The following is a 15,717-nucleotide window of genomic DNA, read 5'->3' as shown; positions in this document are numbered from 1 at the left end:
TGATTAGGCAATTATGCTGAAAATCAGTAAGTTCTGTAGCTACCTGTAGCCTCAAAACATATGGCAATGGAGAGCTACTTAAAAGTTTCAGAGTATATAACTATTTTATACTATATAACCATGTTATAAAGTCAGTAAAAATGTGTATATGTGTATATATACACACATACATATTTACACAATGTATATATGTATATACATATATATAAACACACTTATGTATATATGTATATATGTATATACATACATAATATACTTGTGTGTGTATATATATGTACATATATATATGGGACTTCAAAAATATTAATGGAAAAGTAAGTTTAAAGTATGAGTTTGTTTTGATACAAAAAAATTGAAATCCGTGTAGTTTGTTCATAATAAGCATTTTCCAACTTTTGAACTTTGTGAAGGTCCCCTCATATAATATTCCCTTACATATATATCCATGCATCAAGATGGATTTTTTTCCCCCGCTAGAGCTAAATAAACATCTCAATTATATAATCACTACTCAGAGTAACTTTGGAAACCCTTCCTTATGCTTACCTTCTGAGACATTTTGAGCCAAATCAAAATGCCAACCTCACTGCTTTGTGAACACGCTTTGTTTTCAGACAATATTAGTCTCCAAATGATGATGTATCATATTTACAAAGCTTCAAATGACACTTTGTCCAAAAGTAAACTCCTCACAAATAAAAAAAAGAATACCAACTTCAATATGTCAACTTATCAAAAAAGGAAAATTATCCTACCTGGATAAAAATTTCAAGAAGTTCTCTGGGATTATTTTTGAAGAAATCTTTTAAAATTATTTGGTTCAATGACAGTAGTGTTTGGAATAAATTTATTGGACCTGAAGATAACTAGTTGAAAGGAGATGATTTTTTCTTGGAGGTAGCAATCATATATATATTTTTAAACACTTTACTGTCATCCTCATCTACAGGACTGACAGTCTACTTATTTGGTAAAGCCAATCCCTAAGACAACATTTTAAACTTTATATCTTTTGAAAGGGGCACCCTCAACATGGTCTTCACACTGCAACCACCCTCTTTCTCAGCTGAGGACATAGGCACACATGTGCATGTCTGACATGCTCAGGGAGGGCCAGGGACTGGAACCTAGGGCCTTCCTACTGTGGATTCAGTTGTATAACCACTGAGCCACTGACTGGCTCCTCGCCACTTTACTCTTATTTAATAGAAAGAAAAACATGTAATAAAATAGGTTCTATCCTTTTTCTTCCTTATTCTAACTTACGTCTAATTACTTAAGATGATCACTGACTTTTTGGTATTGTAACAGTGATACTGTTCATAGGGCTATGTGACACTACACTAAATGGCTTTGGGGCTCTGAGAGTTTTTATCTCTTCTTTTCCTAATGATCCTGCCATTAATGGTGTCAGATTACTGTTCATGTCAGTACAGCCCATTCCTCCACAATTCTAATTTTTTACTTCAAAGCTCCTACTTGAAATATTTTGCAGACTAGGACACCAATTAATCATGTTTGCTAGAATTAAGGGGCTAGTAAGTGGCATGGTGGTTAAGGAACTGGACTCCCACATGGCTGCCCACAGTTTGAATCCCCAGACCTGGTGGCTTGCTCTTTCACTTTGCCTTTCTCTCTCTGGTCAAATTAAAAAAAAAAATAATAAATAAAATAAATGAATAATTTTTTAAACTAAAGAATGATGGGGTCCTATGTATATGCAATTGAGTGTATTAAGAAAATAGAATTTTGGAGGCCAGCAGGTGATGAAGTGGTTAAGGTGCTGGAATCCCACATGTTCAACCGTGGTTTGAGCCCTGAAATTCATGCCAGGCCTGTGTGCATATGGGCCCAAAATTCTGAGAAGAGAATGGAGGAGAAGGGATTGTGGCATGGTCATGTATCCTGAGGTGTGGTTTCTCATTTTCTCTCTCCACATCTCTCTGTCTCTGGCAAGCTCACACATCTGATAGCAAAAATCTCTCTCTCTAAAAAAAGAATTATGTATAAAATTAAATTAATGCTGTTCTCTATGAATAAATTGCTTGGACTTGGAGGAATTCATTCTATTGATCAGAATTTTTAATTTTTAATAAGAGAGATGGGGTATTTTTGATAGGAACTTGCCATTGCAATTCTCTGCCTCACTGTTTCAATTAGCTAGAATTATAGTTGTGCACTATTGCATCCAGCCCACTCCAATTAGCCTGGAATCCAAATCCAGGCCTCCTATATGGCCCCAAACTCATGCAGTGATGACCTACCCTTTCTACCACTCTACAAATTTCCCCTAAGTTCCTGATAGTTCATGGATTTGTCAAGGAAACAACTTTCCAAGTATATGTAAAATTAATCATGTTGTTTTAAAAACATAAACTTTTTAAAATCTTTTTTTGTTGTATGAAATATTCTTTCTATTCCTTTGGGAAGTTTTCTTTACTAAGGTTTCCCGCTCATTTATATAATTTAATGAGGTCCATTATTAATATCTGAGAGATCTAGAAGAACTGAAGATTCTATTTCTGGTCTTGGTACCAATTTGGGGCAAATAATTTAACTTTTTTGTATTTTACTTTCTTTATAAATTAGAAACCAGAAGTCTTATATTGGCTACCTTAGTTGTGCAAAGCCCTGAAAAAGAAAAAAGACTAGAAAAAAAGCTCTTGATTGTGTGACGTACCACAGATGTTTAGCAAAAGTTAAACTTATTTATTGCTACAGATTCAGATACAGGATTTGAAAGAGGAATTGGAAGCAGAAAGGACGGCTCGAGCCAAGGTGGAAAGGGAGAGAACGGACCTTACCCAAGACCTGGAAGACTTGAGTGAGAGACTAGAGGAGGCAGGAGGCGCCAGTTCTTCTCAGCTGGAGATAACTAAAAAGCAGGAGACAAAATTCCAGAAGCTTTGTCGAGACATGGAAGAGGCCACACTGCACTTCGAGGCAACATCTGCCTCTTTGAAGAAGAGACATGCAGACAGCTTGGCGGAGCTGGAGGGCCAGGTAGAAAGTCTACAGCTGGTCAAGCAGAAACTGGAAAAAGAGAAGAGTGACCTGCAGCTAGAAGTAGATGACCTGCTGACCCATGCTGAGCAGATGACCAGAGCAAAGGTACTCACAAGCCTTCTCTGTGAACTTCTGAATGTGGAAACAGGTGTGGGAGGGGAGGAAGCAGAAAAACAAACCTCATTGGTGACTGTATGTATTTGCTACTGGAGGTGATAATTCTTCAGACTGAATAGATCAGGCCTAACCTCAGTGGTCATTGTTAAGATCACATAGCAGCCACCTGAATGTGACCTGACAGCAGTTTCTTGCTTTATCCTAATTTCAGTTTATGTTCTATATGGATCTTTCTTGTGGTGGCATAAACAAGTGAGCTACAAAAATGAAGTTACTAGTTACATCTCTCTTGAAGAATAGCTTTGTGTTGGCAACCCTCCTTGAGGGTGGCCTAGATACATCTAGAGCCTGCGTGAACTAATAGTGGACAAGGACAGCTTTGCTGAGAGGAGAAGCTTCTTCTCCCTCATGTCCTTAGGCATCTCTTCAACCAGCCAACACTAGAAGAAAGTTTTATCATGTATTTTTTCTTTGGCTAACCCGTTAACCTACATGCTGCAAGCTCCAGAGTTAAGTGCTTACTATCAGATCATGGGTAACGATGTCAGATCATGGGTAATACTGGCCCTACATTCTGGTAGTTGACAAGAGCCTTGGTTTAGGTTTAGCTGAGCAAGTGGAGAGTTGCCACACCCTCTATTCCTTGTGAGCAGAATTTGTGAACTCATCTGGGAAAGGCATGATGCAACAGTAAAGCTTGATCTCCAAGGCTTTCCTTTCCACTGTCTCTGTGTCTGGAGGTTGAAAAGTCCAGGATCAAGACAACCACAGACTTGGTAAGGGCTCTCTGCTTCAAAGATGGTGTTCCTTGCTATATTCTCATATGGAAAAAAGGCAAAAGGGGATAAAGGGACAAATCCTCTTTTTTTTTTTTGGAGAGGTTTTTGTTATAGGGCGCGTGCGCTTGCCAGACAGACAGAGAGAGACAGAGAGATAGAAAGCAAGACAGCAAGAAATCACCCCCTGGGGGGATGGCCACGCTGCAATCCCTTCTCCTCTGTTCTCCTCTCGGGATCTTGGGTACGCATGCACATGCGCCCAGTGTGAGTTTTAAGCCGCTGGGTCCGGGACGCGAACCGCAGTCGACTAATGGGAGTCCAGCAACATAGCCATTATGCTAACTGCTGGTCCCTGTTCCCCTTTTGTAAGGTCCCATTTATGAGGGTTCTACTTTCAGGACCTGATCACTTTCTAAAGACTCCATCTCTTAAAACTGTTTACATTGGCAATTACGTTTCATGAATTTGGTGGGTACAAGTTCAGACCATAGAACCCTGCCACCATACCCCCAATTATCTTGACATATAAACCTAGTGCAAATTTAGGCCTTCTCTTTCTCCTGTATCACATAAATTCTACATTTTTTTTTGAGAGGTTTTTGCTATGGGGCGCGTGCGCTCATTGGACAGAGACAGAGAGACAGAAAGCGAGAAATCAACCCCCAGGGGGGATGGCCATGCCACAATCCCTTCTCCTCCATTCTCCTCTTGGGATCTTAGGCACACAAGCACACGCACCCGGTGTGAGTTTAAGCCACTGAATCTGATACACAAACCACGGTTGACTACATGAGAGTCCAGTGACATAGCCATTACGGTAACTGCTGGTCCCAAATTCTACATTTTTAATGGATTCGTCCTTCCTTCTTTCCTTCCTTCCTTCCTTCTTTCAAGAGGTTTTTGCTATAGGGCATGTGCACTCCCTAGAAAGACAGAGACAGAGAGACAGAAAGCAAGAAATCACCCCCCAGGGGGGATGGCCACGCCGCAATCACTTCTCCTCCATTCTCCTCTTGAGATCTTGGGCATGCACACACATGCGCCTGGCGTGAGTTTAAGTCACCAGGTCCAGGACTTGAACTGCGGTCGACTATGTGGAAGTCTAGCAATATAGCCATTACGCCAACTGCTGGTCCCATGGATTCTTTCATTTTAATGGCACTGAATATCTTCTTGCTCACTGCCTTGTATGCTTCCTTCCTCCTCACAAGTGAGGCTCTGGAAGTGTTTACTCTCATGATTTATTTCATGCCCCTAATTTATCCTCAGAAATTCTTCACTTTCTGTACATTTTAATTGGAACTCAAAATCCTAAAACCCTTAATAGGTGTACCATAAAATCATACTACATATGCCTTTCATACTTTTTAACTTCCTCTAGAATTTATTGGTCCTTAGAACTCTTCATTCTTTATTTTTCTAACTCACTTTCTGTTTTACTTTATGCAAAATCCTTCCTCATATCCTAACCCTGCCTCTTCTAATCTTTACTTTCAATAAATAAGACCTGATAAAATTAAGACTACTCAATATAATTATTTTCTTCACCTTCTACATTTTTTCTTTTCATGTATTCTTTTCTTTTCTTCTTGTCCCAGGAAATAAATTATTATTCTACATAGCCATTATTCAGCCATTCTAAAAAGCAAAAACAAGTAAAAAGGATCTTTCTTCAGACACCAGAGACGGTGTCTTGAGAGGAAAGCAAAGTTTCTACACCTTACATCTGTCTCTGTTGAAAGACTAGTGTTCCATTTACCTCTTGCTGTATAACAAATCATCCAAGAACCTTGTTGCCTAAAATAAAAATTTACTATTATCGCTCCTTTTTCTGGATGTGGACAGGGTCAGCTCATATGGTTGCAGTGAGATGACAGTTAAGGCTGGAGTTGTCTGAAGGTTTCTTCACTCACATTTCTGGCTCCTGGGTTGGGATAGCTAGAGTAGCTGGGAGCTGGTTGGAAATCTCTTTCTTTGTGACCAGCATGTTCTTTCTCACAGCACAGCAGCCACAGAGTACTGGATTTTTTACATAGCAATTTAGGGACTAAGAAAAATTGGTCCAAGAAACCAAAGCAAAAGCTGCAAAGATTCTTATAACTTAGGCTTACAGTACTGTGGAGTGACTCTGAGTGACTTCTGTCAGTGACAAATCACAAGGTCAAAGGTGTGAGTACCTGCAGGTCTGACTCATTAGGACACCACCTTAAGAGACTGTCTTCTACAAATAGGTGGATATTTTACTACCTTCCAACTTCTCTAGTCTCTACAATCTGGCTTATTTCCTGTGCTTTCTTAAAAGTATTTTCCTAAGTTTTTCTCAAAGATCAGTAATGTCTTTCTTTCCCCAAATCTGCATGTCTAAAACCAAACTGACCACCTTTCCTGAGGTAAGCATTTCCTTTGGACCTTTGTGTCACTGGCACCTGGCTCTTCCTATCAGTCAGACTCTAAGCTTCAATTACTTGTTCTATTTTTTGCTTTCCAATCAGTTATCATAACAGGTCACCTCATCATTGTCTTCAGCATATTCCATTCCTATTCCCATTCTCACATAGGTCTCTTACTGCCTTTTAGCTTGATCGTTGCAGTAGTTTCCTAACTTATCATTTTCTCTTCTAGTCTTTCTATTTTCCAATGTATCCTTTATAGTATCCAGATTAGATTTTTTGCTAGCAGATGTGTACAAGAGAGAATGAGAGAAAGAGAACCCCCCACCACCCCATGGAGGATGGTCATGACACAATCCTTTTTCCTCCATTTCTCCTGTCAAGATTTCAGGCACACATGCATATACTCCTGGTGTGTTTTTCAAGTTGCTGGGTCTGGGACTTAAACTTCACAGTTGGCCACGCGGGATCCAGCTGCCTTGACTGCCATGCTACCGGCTGGCCCCCAGATGAATATTTGTAAGGCATGGCTTTATTCTTACCTAAAAACATACTCCAAGCTTTTACTTTCAAAGTACCCTGCAGCCTGTGATTAAACTCAATCTGCCTTGCCAATTTTAGATTCCATTACTTTTTTACATAGACCTTCCATTTCAACCAATGCCAAATGCTTGCCTTGGACCAAATATCAATTTTCCCACCAATATGCCTTTTTCAAACTAATTTTTCTCTCTAGAATGGTCAAGTCCAACTTCCCATTTTACAGATTTTACCTATTTCTGAGTTCCTGTAGCACTTGTGGTGCCCCCTTTTCACTGCTGCATTGTATAGTTTTCCAGCATTACTTAAAGAGAAGCCATCTTTAAACCAGAAAGTAGGTCTCATTTTATTCACATTGACTCTTCATACAGTGCTTTGATCAGTCTGTGTACTCAGTTACTAGTATTAACTTTTGTATATTCCTCTTGGAGCCCACCGACTCAATGACTTGTCCAAGGTCACATGAGTATATGGCTGAAATAGGCCTCAATTCCAAATTCTTTCTTTCTAGGGGTGACCGCAGCCTGTTGCTGCCTTAAATGTTTGTTGATGGGATAAATGGATTCTGCTCACTCTCATAGGCATGTACATTATGCTGAACTTTTTCTTGAATTGTTTACTTCATCTTTTTCTGAATTATGATGCCAATGCTCAGTGGTACGGTGGAAACAGAAGCATTTTCAAAAGCATATTATGCTGACAGAGAGGCCCACGGCAATTTAGAAGTTATAGGCAATCTCACAATTATCTTGATTATTTTGAATTCCCATTGGTTTCTACATTTCTGGGAGGCAGCATTTTTATGCATTATTTTAAGAACTAGATTTAAGAGGAATGTGCATTATTACATTAACCTCCTCTTTCCTGGTATCAAAATTTACTGTTAATTCTTGTGTTTAAATTTAAGATTTTTTTTTTTTTTGCTATAGGGCATGTGCACTCACGAGAGAGAGAGAGAGAGAGAGAGAGAGAGGAAAGCGAGATCACTCTGCAGATGGCATGGCCACACTGAAATCCCTTATCCTCTGGTCTCTTGGGATTTTGGGGTATTCATGTACATGCACCTAGTGTGATTTTCATGCTGCTGACCACACAGTTGGTCATGTGGGATCCAGTGCTTTAACCTCCACCCTATCTGCCAGCCCAAATTTGAGATACTTTTAAAGGAACAATTCTTTTGTATGCTGTTTTCTGTATAAACCACCTTTAGATAAACAACTGCACTGTCTTGTGCAGAACCTGCTTAAGGAAATACTTCATAAATTGAATAGTGGTAAACAGTACTATGAATGCCTACCATGTGACACTTTGCCTGAGGACAAGAACCTTATTTATCTACTCAGGTGGGCTACCCACTCTATAGATATGCATATCCCAGCTGGCCTTTACCATATGGATCTGTCTTGGAAGCTGGGAACTCTCTTGATTCTTTTTTTTTTTTTTGCTATTTCCACACACTAGTGACTAAGTTGTCTTATATAGATCCATGCTTTTTCACCCTTAACAAACAGGAGCATAGCAGAGCATATGCAAGGCCATAAACAGATGTGTCATTTCTCACATTTAGGTGTGTTCTTCCTGGCTCAATTAATGAGTCATTTATTACTGGCAGCATCATAAAATTAAAATGTACGCATTATAATCATTACATTTTTACTCAGTTTCCTCTGAGACCCAGGATTCATGATGATTCAGGTCACCTAAGACCTCAAGTCTTTGTTGTCACTACTTTGGCAGATGCTTAGAAATCTCATAGTTTTTTGTTTGTTTGTTTGTTTTGTTTTTTAAATTTTGTGCATCTGCATAGGAAGTTTCAGTTGAAATCCCAATTCTGATAGTTCTATACTTACTGTGTTAATTTTGGGCAAGGTATTTTGCCTCTCTGATGTTCATTTTGATCATTTATAAAACAGTTAATCTGAACTCTTGAGGGATATTGTGAGGGAAAAAAAAATCAGTGTTTCAACTTTGACTGTCAAAGTCACTTTTGGAATGAGAGAAAACATATTCAACACTCAAAATATAATTAGAAACTATGCAGACAACTTACAAACTGTTACATTTATCACTACTCTAGTGTGGATAATGTTAAATGCACACCTGGCATTTAACATTAGTGTTCTGACTTCGTGATGCTGATGGCTTTGGGTGAGAAGCTGGTCACAGTATCTCTGCCAGGTCTAGTTTCACAACTACTGCACTGCAAGCCAGAACTACATGGCATTTTTTTGGGGCATGTACCTGATTAATTCTTCTCTTGTTTGCTAATCAGTGGGAAATACACTGACCAAGTTAAAGAACAAATTTGGAGGTCAGGGCTTCAATATTCCCTCAAGAAATGTCAGTAGGTATGCTGGCCAATCTCTGACTGACGTCTGTAATAATTTGAGTGTCTTAGGCATTTATTGAGTGCTTAAGTACATCAAGTACAGCCATTGCTATATCATAACAAACACAATTAGGTTAACATGAGCCTATTAGGATTACCATTGGCTTTCACCATTTTAGACTCCTTTGGTATAATACCTTGTCTCCTTATTCTTCCATTTCCATAGCCCTCTTTCTATGTAGAAACAAACTCATGGGGTTATTGTATGAATTGAAATTTAATACATTTAAGAGCTTAGAAGAGTTAGGTATATAATAAGCACCCAATAAATATTAACTGCTACTATTACTATCATTTTTAATATCACATCATTATTGTCAGGAAAATGAAAGGCATTCAACAATAATTTATTAATGAGTTTTACAAAAAAACTGTAAAATATATACAACCATGGAAGTCTACCAATGTCACTTTACTGCTTCTGACCACATAAGTGGTAAGAATGTAAACTACAGCTAATTCCTACATAAAGGGGGTACCCCATATTACATCTGGCAGTTCTTCGTCTCATATGAGGATCCTGTGTCTTAAAATTACCAGCCCGAGTATCCACAGTGTGGCAAGAATGTGGTGGTTAAATTCGTCACCTAAATAAGGTAGAAGTGCAAAAACCAATGGCATATCCTTTTCTTCAAGCATGAAAAGCCAGTTCTTAAGCAGTTGGTGTAGGGGATTGAGGTGAGAAGAGCCCAGTAGGGCTGTCTAGAGCCTGTAGCCATACACAGTGATCAGGAGAGTACAGTTGCTTTGACCGCAGATTTCTGTTATTAGGCTATTAATATCCATCTATTAGGTCATCAGGAAAGTCATGACATATATTTATGTTTTTCTATGTAAAAATGTTTCAGGAACCAGCAGTTAGTGTAATGGCTATGTCGCTGGACTCCCACGTAGTTGACCGCGGCTTGCGTCCCAGACCCGGTGGCTTAGAACTCACGCCGGGTGTATATGGGTGTGTGCCCAAGATCCCGAGAGGAGAATGGAGGAGAAGGGATTGCGGTGTGACCACCTCCCCTGGGGGGTGATTTCTCACCTTCTGTCTCTATCTCTCTCTCTGTCTGTCTGGCGAGCACACGCGCCCTATAGTGAAAACCTCTCAAAAAAAAAAAAAGTTTCATGACTTTCCCACAACCCAGTACTTTCTCCTATCCTGGTTGATAAGCTCTCTAGATTTCCTTGTTTCTTTCTCTCTTACTTCCTCTCCCTCTGTGCCTCTTCACCTGTTTATTAAGATCCTAGTATGTGATAGACACTATTATAGGCACTGGGGAATATATCTGTGATCAGATAGAATTTTTATCCTCATGATACTTACATTGTAGTAGGAGAGAAAGTCAGTTAGATTTTATATCAAGAGGTGATCATGTCTGATACCACACTGATATTTTCTTCTCCAGAAGACCAAGGAATTCTAGACAGCCCTAATACACGGGGCCCTGAGTTTCTTCAATGACACCTATAAGCTGATAAATCTAAGCCCCTTAGGGGCCTGGACTCTAGTGCTTATTATACTTGCTTAAATTAGAACATTTAAGAAATTTGGAAAATTGATTTCCCTGTGCTGGCTGTGATAATTACTATAGAGGAGATCATGCAGGTACTAAAAGCTACTTCATACTAAGCACCAGCCTTAATTTTGTGTTTTAACTTGGTCAGGATGTTACTCACTGATTAACCAACAAGTAAGAAGCAAATCAGATTGAATGTATAAAAGAAAAAGAAAAAAAAAGAAGGAGCAAATCAGACACAGGCCCATCCGGAGGCTGACCAAGAATGAATGTCACATAGTTTTAGCTCACAGATGTTCCTCACTGTACTCAGATTTCATGGTGGTTGTGATACTAGACTGGGCAGAGATTAAAAAGCCATCTTCTTGTAAAATTCACTCCTTCCTTGGGCAGCCAATTCAGTATGGCCACTATCATCCATGACTAACTCTTTTTTCTTAACTAGGCTAATGCTGAGAAACTCTGTAGTTTGTATGAAGAACGCTTGAATGGAGCAAATGCAAAACTTGAAGAGGTGACTCAGTTGACAAATGACCTGACAGCACAGAAGACAAAGTTACAGAGTGAGAGTGGTAAGCAAATACACTGCTTTGTTCATGAGTAGTTCTCAGTCTCCACAAACTCATGGAGGTGTAACTATCTACTGAGACTAGGTGGCTTTTGAAGATTCTAGGGGAAGAGTGTAACCTCTGAGATACCTTGTCCACAGTCATGCCTCTTGTCTGCAAAGGCTTACCTCTGTACCACTTTTGGAGGCCCTACCCAGCATCCTTCTGTGAAATAGAAAAGCTACATATGCAGCCAATAGAAGTAGGCATGACTACGAGGCATGACTTTTTTTTTTATAACTTCTTCCTCATTAAATAGGCATTTTCCCCCTAATTTTCAATAATGAACCTATATTTATTTTTATACTCAGAAAAAGCCATAGTCTGTACAATGGCCAGCATGGGCCTGTCTTATTGCCCCACCCCATTGCCTCTGTGACCTCTTCAGCAACTTTACTCCTTCTTTTATTCTGCCTTAGCCATGCTGACCTCTTTGTTCTGTTTGAACACACCAGGCACGCTTTTTTTTTTTTTTTTTTTTTTTTTTTTTAACGAGAGATTTTTGCTATAGGGCACAAGTGCTTGCTGGAGAGACAGAGACAGAGACAGAAAGTGAGAAATAATCCCCCCAGGGATGGCCATGGTGCAATTCCTTCTTCTCCATTCGCTTCTTGGGATTTTGGGCATGCACGCGCATGCACCCAGTGTGAGTTTCAAGCCTCTGGGTCAGGGACTGGAACCGAGGTTGGCCATGTGGGAGTCCAGCGACGTAACCATTATGCCATCTGCTGGTCCCAATAATGCATTCTTAAAACACAGAATTTATACTTTAAAAGGAGAAACAAGACTAGTTTGATTGTGTAAGATTCTCTGCAAGTGAATTCCTATGTTTCTAGATGCTAAACTAGGGTCAGAGCTAAATTAAAATGAGTTGGCACAGCTACAAACCTGGAAATCTAGAAGAAAGGAGTGTTTGTGGTTCTAGAAAAGACACTGAATAGGACTTTTCTTACACTGTCTACAGGGTGTGTGACACTAGGCCTTGTTACAAATGTCCCAATTTGATCTGTGCCATTTAGGATATAGTCAGGATACTGCAGAGTTCATAGTCCAGGGAATATCTGTATTCTGGCCCTGCAGAAAGTGCTGCATAAAATATGTTTTGATAGACATTGGCTGCCTTCTCCTACTTACTGGTGTTAATTTTCTACTCATTTTTTTGATGAGTAAATTAGTGGGTAAGTGTGTAACTTGAAAGTGGGTCTGAGATGATAATTCTGCTTAGGAAGCAGGACCTTTTTCTTCCTTCCTTTAATCCTTATCTTTACCTTTTGATCTTTGTGTATATTAAATTAAGTTGAAACCAGCAGATGGTATAATGGTTACGTTGCTGGACTCCCACATGGCCAACCGTGGTTTGAGTCCTGGACCTAGTGGCTTGAAAATCACACTAGGCGAATGCACGTGCATGCCCAAAATCCTGAGAGGAGAATGATGGAGAAGTGATTTCAGCATGCCATCCCTACTGGGAGGTGATTTCTCTCTTTCTGTCTATCACTCTGTCTGTCTCTGTCTTTCCTGTGAGCACACATGCCCTATAGCAAAAATCTCTCTTAAAAAAATAAATAAAAATTAAATCTATACCTATCCAAGCTTCCACTATTCTCATTTGGCCCACTCATGCTTCAGATTATTCTGCTTCTTTCTTTTCTTTTTTTTTTTAAATGCTACTACCAAAGTTTCTTTCTCACGCCCTATCCAGTTAGTTTATCATACTGTGCTTTTAGGGGGAAAACCAATAGTAAATGTGATCAATTAAGCATGTCAGGTGGGAGCTGTTTCTATAGTTCCCATGCATTAGATGCATTAGTCTAACCCTTTGGTAGATTTGCATTTCTACAAACTACTTGCAATTTTAATATGATATTTTCATCCAGATATTCTTAGAGTTTGGTTAACAGACTCCTAGTGATCCTCAAGACTTTTCAGGGGGTCAATGAGGTTATAGCTATTTTATACTACTACTAAGATGCTATTTTCTTTTTAAATTCTTTTGCCGTTTGTAGTGATGGCACAAGAGCAATGATGATTAAAATTGCTGGTGCCTTAAGATGAGACAAGGCAGTAGCAATAAACAGTACTAGTAATCATCATATCCACTAATATGTACTCACAGCTTTTTTTAAAAAGTCACTTTCAATTAAGACTATCTTTAATGAAGCAGTAAAAATTAATTGTATTACATCTCAATCCCAAGTATATATCCTTTTAATATTCTGTGTGACAAAACAAAAAATAAGCATAAAGAACTTCTGTTTCATACTGAAGTAAGATGTGTGATTGCTTAAATGCCGAGCTGAGATAGCAGGTTTTTTTGTTTGTTTGTTTGGTTTGTTTTTTAGGGAGTATTACTTTTGCTTGACAGAGCAATTGAGAGACAAACCATGCTTATTCAGATTTACAAATTTGGCAGATATTTTCTCAAAAATGAATAAAGTAAGCCTGTCACCTCAGGGAAAACAACTGGCAATGTTTGTCACCAATAATAAAATAGGACCATTTAGACAAAAATTAGATTTAAAAAAATGTATACGCTATTGTGAGCTTGACTTTTCTGATGAGATCAGTGTTGATACTAACAAATATGATTTTTTTAATATTGGAATTTATAATAAGATGTATATGTATTTACAAACACACACATGAATATTTAGCCTTTGTCCCTTTCCTGGTACATAGCTCCTAAAATTGGTAAGATGTATGGAGTGATCAGTGTATTTTTTATTTTTTTGTTAATGAGATGGTTGGTGGCTGGGGACATCTAGATAGCTTCCAGATGGGGGCCTGGTCACCTGAAAAAGTAAGGCATGACTCAAGGATTGGGACTTTCAGTCCCACATTTGACCTCCAGGAAGGGGAGAGAAGCTAAAGGCAATTTAGTAAATGTTCAGTGGCTTAATCAATTATGCCGGTGTGATGAAGGCTCCATAAAATCCCCAAAGAACTGGATTCCGGGAGCTTCCAGATTGCCAAACACACGGAGGTTCCTAGAGGATGGTGCACTCAGAGAAGACATGGAAGCTCTGAGCCCTTTGTTCCAGACCTCTTTGAATCTCCTCCATCTGACTGTTTATCTGAATCTTTTGTAATTATCTTTATGATAAACAAATCCATAAGGAAGTATTTCCCTGAGTTACATGAGCTACTCTAGCAAATTAAAAGAACCTGAGGTCATGAGAACTCCTAGTTATAGTCCATCAGTCAAAAGTGTAGTTGACACCCTGGACTTGCAATTGGCATCTGAAGTGAGGGAGGTGGGCGGTGTTGGGGACTGGGCCTTTCATGGCGAGGAGCTGACACTGCCTCCAGGTCGATAGTGTCAGAACTGAGTTAAATTATAGGGTATCCAGGTGATGTCTGTTGGAGAATTGCGTGGGATATGGGAAATACCTTTCTATATACATCTGATGTCAGGAAGGTTGAGTGACTGAGAGTAGGATGACAAAAATATTTTCCCCTTTACATTTGTGTAATGAAATGTATCCACATTTGAAAGATCAGCATAAATCAATGGATACATTTTTTCAAATCACCCTTGTACAATGTTGCAAATTTAATGTGTTGTTAAAAATTCATTCCAATTTTAAGAAAGACTAATGAGTTTTAATATGATAGAGTAAAATGGTTTATAAATATGGGTTTATTTAGTATTACAACTAACCCTTAAGAAACTCCCATTTGTTGAGTTTCATTGTATTATCAAATAATGGCCACGATTATGTGAAAAGACTATGAAAATAGACCTCTCTTCTAGGGATATATCTGTGATAAACTGAATTTTTCATACACTTAAACCCAAACAATATATTAGAGTAGATTGAATTCAGAAGTATATATGAGACTGTATTTTATTAAGCCAAAGTTTTTTTTTTGTTTGTTTGTTTTGTTTTGTTTTGTTTTTGTAGACCAGTCTTATTTTTCTCACATTTTTATTTTTGGTTTTGAAAAATACAGGTTTTTTTTTTCCCTAAGAAAATATTGTTTATATGAGCATGTTAATATGTCATTCTGTTAAATCAGTTCTTCAGAATGAATTAATGCATAATATGTATGTCTCTGTCTTCATATGTAATATACTATCTGCATAAAACCCACATACACACCATCTCTTTGGGGTCTCAATAATTTTTACGCATGTAGAATGTTCCTGAGACCAAAACATTTAAGAAGCACTGCTTTTACTCAGACAGATGTTTCCTCAGTGAGAGCTACAGAGCTGATAGCTAGAGGAGTGGGGGGAGTCACGGCTATTTTGGGTTTTTAGTTTTGCACTCCCTGCACCACAGAAACCCAGCCTTTTCCAAGACTGCTTCAGCTTAGTACCACTTCTAATAACCATGACATTATGTCTTATAATTAATGGAATAAGTTAAGCAGGGA

At 38.7% G+C, this 15,717-nt stretch overlaps 1 protein-coding gene across 1 annotated transcript in view; it reads left to right on the top strand.

The window, feature by feature from the left end:
* Window positions 1–15,717, top strand: part of MYH15 (myosin heavy chain 15) — a 157,760-nt gene that overhangs the window by 94,379 nt on the left and 47,664 nt on the right. Inside the window, exons 27-28 of the mRNA XM_006170764.1 lie at window positions 2,722–3,111; window positions 11,175–11,301. Coding sequence (XP_006170826.1) covers window positions 2,722–3,111; window positions 11,175–11,301 — 517 coding nt within the window. The remainder of the gene's footprint in view (window positions 1–2,721; window positions 3,112–11,174; window positions 11,302–15,717) is intronic.

Source organism: Tupaia chinensis, unplaced genomic scaffold (assembly GCF_000334495.1).
Source record: "Tupaia chinensis unplaced genomic scaffold, TupChi_1.0 Scaffold148904_1, whole genome shotgun sequence".
Lineage (NCBI taxonomy): Eukaryota > Metazoa > Chordata > Mammalia > Scandentia > Tupaiidae > Tupaia > Tupaia belangeri.
Note: the sequence above shows the minus strand (reverse complement) of the source record. Positions and strands in the feature narration are given on the sequence as shown.